Below are 14,595 nucleotides of genomic sequence, written 5' to 3' on the forward strand. Positions count from 1 at the left end.
CACTGAACCATTATTGGAATCCAGGGACCCCCCCCCACTGGGACATTACTGAAAGCTGGGGACCTTATCTATTAATATTATTTAATTTTTTGAGCATTCATGGACCTCCTGAGGAGGCTTTGCAGACCCCCATGGTTTCCAGACCATAGGTTGGGAACCACTGCAAAATTGCATTTCGGATTATAAAAAGACTGGCATCGGCCTACTGTGTAGCATTCTTTGAATCAGATTTCGCCAAAGAGCACAGTTTGAGAGTGAATGAGTTGCTCTAGAAGGCGGGGCTACTTTGTTAGTCACTATTAATTCCAGGGTGGAATATGTTCTATATTCACCATCTCTTATTAAGAATCTAGAAGCATCCTATGGTGAAGAGTTTTACTTTTTCACTCCACAGCTGAGCTATTTAAGCACTATCTGCCACATGCCTTATGCTTCACAGTGAACACCATGTTGGCAGGAGACACTAAGAAGCAGCTTTAGAAGCAGAGCTGCACAGAGCTTCTGGCTGTATTACTACATCAACACATTAACCTACTAATAAGCTGAACTGACAGTAGGAAAACCACAAGAGGCTCTTACAACATCACAAGGTTACCAATGCTCAGCATTTCAAGTCACAACCGTGGGCATAATTATGTCTAGTGGTGAAGAGGTACATGAGTGAAATAACTTCCTGAAATGGGGCCCTACGGCAGTTAGATCAAACATATACACCCCTCCTTCCCTTCAGGAACAAACATATCTGTTTTCCAATGTATATAAGGTTACAGATATGCAACTCAAATGCATACTGATAAAAGTGATTGAAATACACAGTCTGCTGGGATGGGTTTGAAGTGCTAGAGATAAGAGGTTTATTTTTACTATGACTGAGAAACCCAAGAGAAAGGATTTCTAATTAAAACCCTTTTTTAATTTAATATGTTATTAAAAGATAATGGGCTTTTATAAAAACAGGATCTAGTGTTATTGTGATAACTATTATCATTATACATCTGTTTACAAGTCTGGGAGCTTAATGAGTCAGTTCCTAATTGGAAGATGTTGAATAAGGAACTTCATGACATTCATACATTTTTTAAACGAAGCAAGGTATGTTAGCGTATCAGAGAGTTTCCTCATCACTCAATGTTGCTATTTATCAACACAACTTCCTATTCCAATGACAACTACACTGCAATGCAAATTAGAGTTTGGGGGGAAATGTATCCCATTAGATTCAGACCAGAATGGTCCTCATCACAGCTCAGTAACAGTACGCAACCTCTGGTCAACAGAAATAAAAGGTCCCTTCAGCATTCTTCAGTACAAAATGCTACACAAAAACCAAATCCCAAGATCATAAATTCCAGTGAGCCCCATCATAGTCACTAGTTCACACAATTCTAGGGACAGGTTTCTGGTGAGACCAGTCCAGAAATTAGTTATTTAACTGTACTTCCAGTTCTCCAATATTGGTATCTTCTATGTATCTTAATAGTCAGGATAGGAATCCATCTTGACGACGGGGAATGATTCAATTGTGTAAATATATAAAAGATTCAATGTTGGAGAACAAGTGACGGAGCGAGTGAATAAGTGAGTTAGTGAGTTGGGAAGTTCTCCATAGCTCTGAGAGCTTCCCACATCAACAAAATCTCTAAATAAAACAGCATGTTGCAAGCCTGGAGCTCCCCACTGTATAGATGAACAGTCTCTACAGATTACACTTCTCCAGCAACCAGTCCTTGAGAGCAACTAGACTATGCCGCCAAGAAACGCCCACGCCTCACTATCAGAACCAATCTTTCTTGTCACTGTGCGCAATGTGGAAGTCGTCTGGTCTCTTGGCAGCTGTCTGCACTCTAATGGATCAACAGCCCTCCTTTACATTTGGAGCTTACCTTACACTCAAACTCAACAACAGACTAAGTTAATACCTGAACTCCTGCTCGCTGACGACTTCTCCGAGATACTCTATGATGAATTGACCCGACTTTAGAGGTTCCTTGGTACGAATGCCCCATCCCTTGCCCTCAGCTCGGAAGCGTTCTAGGCACTGCACCCACTCATGCCTCTGAATCCTCTGGTTACGGCACTGGTCTCCACAGGGGCAGGTATTGGGAGAACATTCGGCAAAGATCATTCTTCAAAACAGAAAAGGGAGTTGCACTTAAGCTTTGAAATGAGTCTCACAGTAATGAATGCAAATTTAGAATTCACACAAAAGTATTACAAAACTTTAACATTTAGTTGACATGCGTCTTTCACAGCCTCTCACAAAATACACGACTGGCTGAAAGGGTGTTCCAAACTGAAATAATCTGTATAGGGAACAGCATTGGCGAGAGAAACCTCAAGTACTCCAATAACTTGACAAGTTGTTGAAATGTAATAACAATGTAAACAGGGTTTCCTGAGCACTGATGTTTTTCATGACAGCTTCCGTCTCCCAAACTAGTTAAAAAAATAGTACTCCTCTTTTTAGTTTTAAGACTTGTTCTCCTTCCCGCTTTTGCTAATTTCCATTGAAGCACATCTACATTTTTGGCAAGATCTTTAATACCAAATACCTTATTTCTCATTACGGGACAGCCCCTTGTTTAGGCAGAAATCACTTCCAGTGCTTAAGAGAAGTGACTTGAGCCAAGGCAATATTGTCAGTATAATAAAATTACACGTCTGGAGCTGAAGAGAAAATACTGGTGTCCAGCCAGCAGCCTTGCAAACAATAAAGCAGTATTTCACCTCAACTGGCAAGAATGTGTTTGGCTTGGCTTGCCAGGTTAAATTGGTGTGCTCTTAAATAATCTGCTATTTAAGTTCCAAACTCGCCATTTGCAATTTTACCAAGTCACAGCTACCTTCTAAAAATCAGGCTTTTAAAAGATCATGTGACAATATTTTCAGATAACAAAGTAATTTAATAGTAAAGAGGAAATCATTTTTATAAAAATAAAAAAATCAGTACAAGATCTGACAGGTCTGAATTAATTGTTGTCAGTGTGCATGTCATTTTTAGTACCCAATGGCATCTTACGATATTAGGTAAGTAATTTTACAAACCTACTCATCAGTTTCTCGCCTGTAACAATTTCCTGTTTTTAGTGTTTTTACGATAACTCCAATTAGCCATTACGTTAATTATAAATGAACATATCAATGCCTAGAGCGGGATCCCGTTCAAATTTGTTTGGCCCAATATGCATCTATTAGCAATTACTAGCTCCTTTTCCATTGTTAGGGAGTCATAAATGCCTGAAGTAATCATGCTGTTGGCCAATTTATTATAATCCCCTGCAATTCATTGCATTTATTTATGATATTCATAGTGCTTGCCTAACCACCAGGGAAAAGGTGCACTTTACAGCCTGACAACCAGCAAAAAATGGAATCACTGTAGGATGTACAAGAGCAACAGTGAGTAGGAAGGAAAGTCACATTATCACAATGTTTGTTGGTGCCCTCACCGGTTCAGGCAATCATCCACGCAACCCTTTTCTTTGTCATGTTCAGGTTTCTTGCAGTTACATGTGGTGGCCTCATACCCTGACAAAGGCTTCACATCCACATAGACATCTTAGGGACAAAATGGAAATAGCAGTCAACGCCTAAGAACACAGTAGAAGGGGTGTGATCTATTACACTAAAATGCCTTTTAATGTAACAGTGACAGCACAGTGCAAGAAAAGCGTGCATAGAGAATGAGGGTAAAGTTTAAAGCATGCAAGAAGTTGGGCAAAACATTAAACATACGTGGAAAATAAAGAACGATAAAACTGTGGATAAACATTTTAGGCAAAATTAAAGCATTCTGCAAAGATGGGTTTGAACCAAAAAAAATCCAGATAAGGTTGTGAGTCACAACCAAAGCATGCTGAAAAGGCGCATAAGAGATACATGCGGGGAAGGTGGCACAGACAAGGCAGTGTCTAAGATGCAAACCATGCTTTAAAAACGAGGAATGACAGTATGCAGGATAGGTGGCAAAACATTTACAAAAAACAGAGAAAAGAAACTGTACCAGCTAGCAGTACCAATGTACAAAAAGTGTTCAGGGTACACAAAAAAAGGTTTTAAGCATGGAGAAATTCAGGAATGCAGGAAGGATGATCAAAAGTACAGAGCAGAAATAGCGACGACTGAAATCATTCGAGGACTATGGGGAGATCAATAAGAAGTATGGAATGCAAGAAGAAAAAGGTCAAAACATGTGAAAAGCAGGGAAAATTGGGGAAAAAACAACAGTTGCAACGTTGGGAGAGCAAAAATATGAAGAGACATCGCATAAAGAAAGAGCAAAAGGAAGTAAACAAGCTATGGGTGAGACATTAAAAGAACCAAGATGATGAGAAGTTGGAGGTCAAATGCACGTGATGGAGATTTAACAACATAGCCTGCGGAAAATAAAATTCTCAGTAATACTTACTGGAACGGATTTTCTTGTAAAGCGGAACATCTGGCTTTTTATACAACTAAAGAGAATAAAATGAAAAGAATGACTAGTTTCCACCAGACACTACAACAGTCAACCTCACAGACTGCCACACTAGTGTTGTGATTACACGTCTGCACTTTGAGTAAAATGTTCCTTACTAAATGATATTTGAGTTTTGTTCAGAATGTAAACGGAAACACTGAACTGTTAGTAGGATTAAAGGGGCTATCCAGTGGAGAGAAAAAAACTGTTTTTACCCAGTTCAACATCACTAACAATTGCCAACAATAAGCATTAGATATTGTTGCATGGTTAGATGATGTTGGCTTGAGTTTTGAAACAATATAACTGTTGGGAGAAGCATGTCCTCTGCATGGTAAAAAGGCGCCCTGAGTGCTCAACTGTGTGTGAAAATGGTATCCTGGATTTTATTTTGGCCCTGGTGTCACACTAATCTTGTGTGTTAACGGAGGACTTGGCATGTTGCTGCTAATGCAAGGTCCAGGACCTGGCCTGTGGCCTGCACATGCACACCATTCCCTTGGTAAATCACCTAAAGTGGTGGTGGCAGGGTTCTGAGTTTTGAGACTCAAAAATTTTATCAGACCCTTTTCTCTATTTCAGGGAGCGGTTGATTTACTGACCCAGTCCCTCGTAAAGTGAAACCCAGAACTCTGCGCTAACATCCTGTGTGCATGTCAAGTGTATGGGTGTACAGTGCATGTGAAGCATGCGTTTGTAACATGTGTGTCTCGACCGGGGGTGTATGTGTGTGTGAGAACTGGGACATGTGGTATGCTCTTAGGAGGCCCCTGGATTAGCATGGATTAAGACAGTGGATGAGGTTAGCTTCTCACGACGAGAGAGAGACAGGTTCTGAGGTGAGGAGGAAGGACTTTCTTTAGAAATTCAGTGAGGATCTTGCTAGCAAAAAACTGCTGATTAAATCTTCCTGAGCACTAGGTTTGATAAATAGTAGGAGTTCCGGGTGGAAGTGCAATTTCTGTTGTGCAAAGTGGAGATGTTTCTAGGCGAAGGCTCACTTTTTGTCTGTCTTGATTACTGCATCTCATACTACACTGTGTTTGGCTGAACAGGGACCCAAACAGAGTCTTGGCAGAATTAATCAGACCAGCCCACACGTAATGCATGTATCGAGGGAGTGCAGCGAACAAGCCTGACCTGTGCAAGTGGGTTCGGATGGTTATGCCCCTAAGAATTTTGCAAGGAAATGGCAAAAATGATGCATTGTGCAACACAGCCCAGGAACCTGCAGTGAGTGAAGAAGGCTTCTTAACAGCAATTCCATTTAGGCATAATACAAATATGCACTCATTTTCTTTGAGCCTCTTTATGGCTGGTGGCTAGCTGAAGCCTAACATCTTGATGGCAGTAAAACAAAGACAATAAGCTTGTAACTTTGAGAGTGTAAAGAGATAACCTATAATTTGGGTGCAGTTTTGTTTGTAGTTTTTTTAAGCTTTGAATGCAAGAGATATGCATACACTACAAAAATATCAGATGCATCTGCATATGTGTATTTATACTAACAATTATTTACGTACTGCTTACTAATTAGCCTTTATTGATACTTAAAGGAACCCATTTAGCAAACATAGAATAACAAAAGACTGAGGAAAACACTGTAAGGCTCTAGACTCATGCTTTGCAGCTTGAACGCAGCTCCCTGATGCTATTTCCCAACTTACTACGTTATATTTCAAGGATTTTAAGTTGTGACAACAGGTCACACCAGGATTCTTGCAACAGAAGCAGTAACTCACTGAGCTACCTACATATAAAACAATCAGTGATCTGTCTCTGCCAGATTCCACTTCTCATGACTCTGTTATTTATGACTTTGCAAGCAGTGCGAAAGCCTAAACAGACTGGAAAGATAACAGATGTATGCTTGTAGCCATCATCAACAACGCAGCGCAGCAATAAAACCGGCCCCCATCTTTACAGCCTCCAGGGGAAACACTCAGTGCTAGGTAGACCCAATACACGCCTGTCACTTTGCGTTTGTTTTGGATACTCCTCCTTTAGCCAGCACCATTACTACCTGCTGTGAAAACCACTTTGCCCATAGGCTGTGTATTGAGCGAAACCTGGAAATGACATTTGAAAGAGAACCAACTCAAACTAGTCCTGAAGGCTCAGACAGTGAATCCACATCCTTTATCTAGAATATCTGTGTAAGTCCTAAGTTCTTCTTGACCAGGAAGGGAGTGCTCCAAAGAGTACTCAAAGAGCTGATGTTCAACTTGTCCAGAGATTGTGTTTCCCAATGAGCCAGTCTTTCAGAGATGAGGCACATAACCTCAAGTGTACACTTTCTGGTGCAGGAAATATAGGTCTGCCTAAAGTGCCTTAGGTGACTGGCTCTGCTGAAGGACCGACTGACCACGGGGAAAACTCCAGCATTTGGCGCACTCAGAGAAAGATGCATTCTACAGCACAAAATCAAGGTAATACCTATGTCGTGAAAAGCCCTCCTGGTTGCTCCGCTTACTTTCCATATAAACTTCATTTAAGGCTTTACCTGAACAACTACCTGTGTTACCAACAGATTGCTGTGAGGCTGCCACTGCTTACATGGTAAGATGGAAACGAGGGACACCGGAACGACACAAGGAAGTAGTGGGTTTAGCATACCAATTGTCTGTCAAAGAGTAGTTGCCAACTCTTTGTGTGTTTCTCCCATTAATTAAGTAGTCTTTTAGTTCTGTTGTATGATTAGAATACTTTCTTTTTTTCATATAATATAACCACTGGGCTCAAACACTTTGTTGTTCTCTTTGTTGCTTGACTGTTGAGTTCTATGCTGTTACCCACATCAGCTCTACGAAAAGCCTGTGAGACTGCTCCACCATGCTACCCTTACAGGTAAGTAAGGACATAGCTCTATTTGGCCCAGTTTGCAGAGCCATAGCAGGACTGACCCAGGACACTAGTGGCAAACGACCTTCACCAGCAGGGTTGGGGCCCAGTACCCCATGTTACCTTGCTACTAAAAATAGCTGTTCATTAATGTGTTTTCTTTTAAAATGAGGAAAATGGAAAAAGGAAGAGCAGTCTTTTAAACCCTTTGTTATTTTTCTGAATAATGGTTTTAAGTGATCTCTGGGAAGGGGGCCAGGTTTGGTGAATGTATGTATGTCTGCCTGCCTACCTACCTACCCAGGAGTCTTAGTGACGCTCACTCAGCCATTGATCGTAATGATGTTATAGGAAGCTGGCTCTGTATATACTATATAAAAATGAGATATAGTGTGCACAGAGTCCAGGGGTTCGCCAAGAGGCTTGGCAGAGGCAATAATAGATAATACTAATGCTCCATTTGTGGTAGTGTGGTCTAACAGTTAGGCTTATCGGACGGTAGTGTTAAGTATTTGTTGTACACACAAGCAATAAGTGAAAACACACATCAATGACTTAACTCCAGGCGAATAGGTTTTTGTTTGGAAATGGCCCTTTTTGCAGGGTCATCCCCGTCTTTTTGCCTCCTTCTTCCTATTTTTTTCTGATCTGTTTTTGTTGGCTTTAGGACTCTGGGCACTTTACCACTGCTAACCAGTGCTAAAGTACATATGCCCTCTTTGTAAAGTGTACTGTTTATTGATTTATCAATGATTGGCATATTTGATATACTGGTAAGTCCCTAGTAAAGTGCATTAGAGGTGCCCAGGGCATGTAAATCAAATGCTACTAGTGGGCCTGCAGCACTGGTTGTGCCACCCACATTAGTAGCCCTGTACACATGGCTCAGACCTGCCACTGCAGTGTATGTGTGTGCAGTTTTAAGCTGCCCATTCGACTTGGCAAGTGTACCCACTTGCCAGGCCTAAACCTTCCCTTTTACTACATGTAAGTCACCCCTATGGTAGGCCCTAGGTAGCCCCATGGGCAGGGTGCAGTGTATGTTTAAAGTAGGACACATACTAGTGTGTTTTATATGTCCAACAGTGAAATACTGCCAAATACGGTTGTCACTGTGTAAGGCCTATCTCTCTCATAGGTTAACATGGGTGCTGCCTTTAAATATCCTTAAAGCGCAGATCCCCTTTGAAAGCAGATATAAATGTGGAGTTTAGGATCTCTGAACTCACAATTCTAAAATAAATATTTTAGTGAAGTTGGTTTTTAAATTGTCTGTTTGAAAATACCACTTTTAGAAAGTAGGCATTTTCTTGCTTATACCATTCTGTGACTCTGCCCGTTTGTGGATTGTCTGTCTGGGTCAGTTTGACAGTTGGGATGTTTTGCACCTCTCTAGACATTGACACAAAAGGGGGCGGGGTGTAGTCTGCATATCCCGATGAGCCATCTGAGCTAGAGAGGAAGGAGGAATGGTCATTCACACCTGAAAGGACTGTGCCTGCCCTCACACAATGCAGTCTCCAACCCCCTGGTGTGCGTCTGGGGACTGGCTTGGGCAAGGAAGGATCTTGCAAACACTTGAAGCTTTTCTTTGAAGTTTGCCAACTTCAAAGGCAGAACTGGGTATAAGAAGAAGACCCAAAACCCCAGACTTTTAGAATCTTTCTGGAATTAAGAGGAACATCTGCCCAGGAGAAGAGCAGAAGGAGGAGTATTGTCCCTTTGCTGTGTTGCTTTGCTGGACTGGCCTGCAGTTGCGGTTTCTGCCTTAAAAGAGTGCAAAGGGTGAACTTTGTTGTGTGTCCTGCTTGAGGAAATTCTCCAAGGGCTTGGAGTAGAGCTTGCCTCCTGTTGGAAGTCTCAGGGACACCAAAGACTTCAGTTTCCTCGACTTGCAGCACTGGGAACTGTGTGTTTTGTGCTGTGCGAGAGAAGAAACCACCACAACGCTGCCAACTACGCCACTGGCCTGCACCGTGACCTGCCAATGCCACACGGAGTCACACTGCCCTGCTTATCGCCGCGACCCTGGCCTCACCGACGCCGTCATCGGACTTCACTGAGCCGCTGCTCGCACTGTGACCTGTGGGCCCCGCACTTCAGCATCGCCTGCTCACACCGCAGCCTGGGCATCCCCGACGACGACGCTCCTGCTGACACCGGCACCACTGCCTGCACCGTGGACTGTGGACACCACTCGTGAGGTACACGAAACACCGTCTCATCCTGCACTGCAGCCCTGGTCCACCGACGCCAGCACCATCGACTCCTGTGTCGTCACCAGGCATTCTGCCTGCACCGTAGCCTGTGGATACCGCTCGTGAGGGTCATGAAGCACAGTCCCATCAGCTTCAGCAATGACAATGCCACTGCCTGCACCGTGACCTGTGGACACCGCATGTCGCATCGTCCAGCTTCGCACCGCAGCCCCGACGCCATCCACACCGGCGCACCTGACTTCATCAGCCTGGAGTTCGATCTGCAACGCGTGTGACCTCAAGAGCCCGATGACTCTTGCACCGACTCCGGAACCGACACCGCAACGTCAGTGACGCCACTCTCCAGGGCTCACTGCGAGGATCACGACGCCCTGCAAATCCAAGGTACTGTTTGCGGGTCTTCCCAACACTGTAGCTGGACTGCAACGCCACAGCCGGCCTGAACTGTTGGTTTTGTTGATCACGACGCGGTGATAGCCCCAGGTGGAGATATCGACTTTGAGGAACTGTAGTTTTGAGTAAATCTTGCATAATTTATATTTTTCTCACTGTATGTTGGATTTTTATCGTATTTGGTATGGTTTTATATAGATAAATATTGGTTATTTTTTTTAAAACTGGTGTGGTGTCCTTTTGTAGTGTTTTCACTTATTACTGTGTGTTATGTGCAAATGCTTTACATATTGCTTCTGAGATAAGCCTGACTGCTCGTGCCAAGCTACCAAGGGGGTGAGCAGGGGTTATCTGAGCGGGTATCTCCCTTATCCTGACTAGAGTGAGGCTCCCTACTTGGACAGGGTGCAAACTGACTGCCAACTAGAGACCCAATTTCTAACAGTTTTTATATAAACAAATATTCTTTTGATAACTTATTTCTAGAACCACAAGATTCATTTAGGAGGTAAGTATATTAAATGAAAGGTATTTTGCATAGTAATACTTAGGATGTTGAATAGAATAAATATTGTACAGTTTTCTTTAAAATGGCAAAAAGCTATTCTGAAAGTGGAAACTGCAATTTTCAACAGTTCCTGGCGGAGGTAGTTACAGTACAGTTTCTGATACCACACTCACGGGTTCAGTCTCCGGGGCAAAGGTAGCCCACCATTGGGGGTTCAAGGTAACCCCAAACACCCAGCACCAGCAACACAGGGCCGGTCAGGTGCAGAGGTCAAACAGAAGCCAAAATAACGTGGGCCCCTATGGAGACAGAGGGTACTCCGGTTCCAGTCTGCTTGCAGGTAAGTACCCGTGTTGTCGGAGGGCAGACCAGGGGGTTTGGAGGAGTACTGGAGGGGCCCCAAGTAGGCACAAAAACCACACCCTCAGTAGCACGGGCGGCCGGTGCAGTGTGCAAACAGGGCGTAGGGTTCTCAACAGAACTCTATGGAGGGACCCGGGCATCACTTAGGCGCTGCAGGCAGAGCACAGGGGGGCCCTTTCAGGCAAGCCACCGACTGGGCAATGGTGAGGGCAGCCTGCTGGTCATTGTTGCACTGGTGGTCGGTTTTTCTCGAGCGTGGGGGCTGCGTTTGCAGTGCTTCTCCAAATGTCAGATATCTTCATCCCGGGCAGTCACAGTCAGGGGGGCCCTCGAGATTCCCTCTGCAGGCATCGTCGTGGGGGTGCAAAGAGGTCAGCCCAGGGTGGAAACGTCACCAGAGTCGCCTGGGGGTCCTCTCTGGATAGTAGGTTTCTCTGGACACGGGGCGGGGGCGTCGGGTGCAGAGTAGTTGGACTCACACTTATGGAGTGAGGTGAGAGTCCCTTTTAAGTTGGTTTCTTGATCTTCTTTTTGGACACAAGAGTTTCTTGGTCCTCGTTGATGCAGGTAGTCCCCTGGAGGCTTTTCAGGGGTCGCTGGTCCTGCAGAACCCGTTGCTTCTTTTGTTGCAGCTTTTTCGAAGCAGGAGACGGGATGGTAGAGCTGGGACCAAGTCGGTGGTATCTCCTTCTTTCTCTGCGGAGTTTTCAGCTTAGCAGTCCTTCTTCTTTCTTGAGGTCGTCGGGTATCTGATGATCTATGTTTGGGGTTGCACCTAAATACTAAATTTAGGGGTGGGTCAGGGGGCAGTAGCCAATGGCTATTGTCCCTGAGGGTGGCTACACCCTCCTTGTGCCCACTCCTTTTGGGGAGGGGGGCAAATCCCTATCCCTACTGGTACTACTCCTCCAAAGCAGGAAGGAGGATTTCTCAAGGAGGGGGACACTTCAGCTCTGGTCACCTTAGGGGTGGACCTGGGGTGGTGACTCCTTGTTTTTCTCATTATCCCTCTGGACTTGCCGCCAAAAGTGGGGGCTCATCCGGAGCAGGGGAGGGATCTCCACTGTCTAAAGTGCCCTGGAGGCATTGTAACACAAGGACTGAGCCTTCGAGGCTCAGCGCCAGATGTTACAGTTCCTGCAGGGGGAGGTGTGAAGCACCTCCACCCAGTGCAGGCTTTGGTTCTGGCCCCAGAGAGTGCAAAGGCTCTCACCCCAGGGGGGGTCAGAAACTGGTCTCTCAGTGGCCGGCTGGCACAGACCAGTCAGTCCTTGACCGAAGGATTGGGTAAAATACAGAGGGCATATTTTTTATTAAATCCAACACTGACATCAGTGTGGGTTTATTATTCTGAGAAGTTTGATACTAAACTTCCCAGTATTCAATGTAGCCATTATGGAACTGTGGAGTTTGTTTTGACAAACTCCCAGACTATATGCTTAATATGGTCACACTGTACTTACAATGTCTAAGAATGGACTTAGACACTGAGGGGCATAATGCTCATGCAGCTATGCCCTCACCTGTGTAATAGTGCACCCTGCCTTAGGGCTTCAAGGGCTTCTAGAGGGGTGACTTACCTATGCCACAGACAGTGTTTTGTGTGCATGGCACCCTCTATAAAAAAAAAAAAAGCAATCAGAACTGCAAAGAGCAACAATTTCAAGGGATAATAAGAATGTTACAATACAACTGTGTGTATACGTGCAATGACTGAGCAAGATGGGTAAGGTATTAGGGATTTTCTGTGTAGAATGTGAAAGCAGTGTGAGTGCGTGCACATGTAATGGGGTTGGGTGCACATGTGAGCAGACTTTGACAGTACCTCAAAATCAGCCATAACAACATGAAGGCTTTTAACATTTAAAACCTCACATACTGTTTTATTTATTTATTTCCAGCCTAGTAAGACGTGATTTAAAAAATGAAAGCGACTATAAAAAGAAAAATATATTTCCTACTATGAAATTTTCGTCGTGCAAGTGAAAAGTAAATTCCACTCTGCTGGGAGGGATCCAAGAAAAATAAGGCCTGAAATCTCTCCGTGCAGTTGGCAGTACAAACGAATTCTCAGGAGGCCCATCTAAAAAAGGATCTATGCTCAACGCGGCGCTCTTCCAAAATAAAAGTCCAATGCGGAACAAGAGAGGGGCCTCCTGCGCCAGGATAGGCCTGTTATTTTGTAGGCGAGGGATAACGGCTTGCTTTAATCCAGGCTGGATATGCAAATGAAGGTGTCTCTCCTCTCTGGGAACAACCGGGGTATGTGTCACAGAACAGTAACATGCAGACTGCGAGAACGCCCCCGCGGGGGAAAGGCTGCAACCTACGTACGCGGACGAGTGGCTTCTTGTGTACCTGATTATGTTTCCACTGCCAGAGGATGTCGTAAGGCAGCTGGAAGTCGATCCTTTTCTGCCGGAGATACTTGCCTGAAATAGAACAAAACGTTCAGAAATCAACACATGCTCAGAAGAAAGACAGGAATGTGCGAATGGGGACAAGTGTCGAGAAAATTCCCGACAGGACGACAGTCAAACAAACATCAGCAACAGACACAAGGAGCATATGACAAGGACACGTCTGCGTGGAAGCGGCGGAAGACGCAAATCCCCAGAGGGTTCGCTTTCGCGAGTGCGTGCTGCCTGTCTGTGGTACCCTCTACCAACGGGGGACCCCAGCTCGCTGCCTTACACACAGTTTTAGCCGCACATATGCTGTATTAATCACGAATTCCCTTTCATTTGCCCTCATTCTTACATTCTCACAAAGTTAGGGCTTCACTCTTTCTAATAAAAAAAAGTCTAGATATTTGTCTTTATTTTGATGTACTTTAAAATATAGGTACTCGCAAACAGTTTCCCTGGGGCCACAAAATATGGTCTGCGGTGGAGGAACGCAATGATGCCAGCGGGGTGGGAGTGGGGCTTTGAGGACTGGTGGGTGTTGGGGAAGGGAAGCATGTACACGGTGTGGTCGGTGAGTCAGGACTTCTTTGATGGTTTCATTCCATATTGCCCTCTAATTTAATACTGTAGTCTCTAGAAGTCATAGACTAGACAGAACTGAGTTATGCAGTATCTTAATTGCTATCAGTCTACCAGCCTTCTCTACCTGCTATCAATCCATTGGGAGAGTCATGTGTTAAAAAAGGAAGTAACTTCATTACTGAATGGGAATGAAATTGAATTGCGACTATGTAAAACAAAAAATCTACAATCAATTCCGGCTTCCCCACTTGACCACACTGTGTGATCATAGACAAGTGTTTTATTTCACATTGCCTCCCTTTTCTTCAATTCAGCTCCTTGAAATATGTGTGTTCAGGATATGCATGTTACAAAACCTTCTATTGTGCTCGATTTAATAAACTATTTTGTGATCTATGTATATATAAGATTAACCTAGGCCACTTACAGGGTTCAAGGTGACAAGTGACTTGCCTTTTAGTTCACTATTGACATTGTTGTCAGGGTGGAGGATGGTTCATTTTTTTTAAACTAGCTTAAAAAAAATTCGCAATGGACTGATATAATCCGATGTACTAAGATGAAACACTTCTTCATGTTAATGAACAAACGTTTGCAATTTTGAAGAGACACTCTTTTTTACACATTTTTTGAAAAATGTCTTAAAAAATGAATGTGTTCCTAAAGTTAAGGGGTGCAGAACACCTTTTTTGCTTCTTTTCATTCAGTTATCTTGGAAATAAATGTATGCTCGTTTATTTAACATCTTTCTGGAAGTTAGTGCTCCCTTAAGTAAACCGCACCAGTGAGGTCCTTCAGCAGGGGGGCCGCAAGCAACTCACA

At 43.9% G+C, this 14,595-nt stretch overlaps 1 protein-coding gene across 2 annotated transcripts in view; it reads right to left on the reverse strand.

The window, feature by feature from the left end:
• Window positions 1-14,595, reverse strand: part of ASH1L (ASH1 like histone lysine methyltransferase) — a 719,892-nt gene that overhangs the window by 288,031 nt on the left and 417,266 nt on the right. For both annotated transcript variants that reach the window (XM_069218459.1, XM_069218458.1), the window contains exons 8-11: window positions 13,142-13,215; window positions 4,409-4,454; window positions 3,450-3,558; window positions 1,920-2,126 (exon numbers count right to left, since the gene is read on the reverse strand). In XM_069218459.1, coding sequence (XP_069074560.1) covers window positions 1,920-2,126; window positions 3,450-3,558; window positions 4,409-4,454; window positions 13,142-13,215 — 436 coding nt within the window. The remainder of the gene's footprint in view (window positions 1-1,919; window positions 2,127-3,449; window positions 3,559-4,408; window positions 4,455-13,141; window positions 13,216-14,595) is intronic.

The sequence above is a fragment of the Pleurodeles waltl genome, chromosome 12 (assembly GCF_031143425.1).
Source record: "Pleurodeles waltl isolate 20211129_DDA chromosome 12, aPleWal1.hap1.20221129, whole genome shotgun sequence".
NCBI lineage: Eukaryota > Metazoa > Chordata > Amphibia > Caudata > Salamandridae > Pleurodeles > Pleurodeles waltl.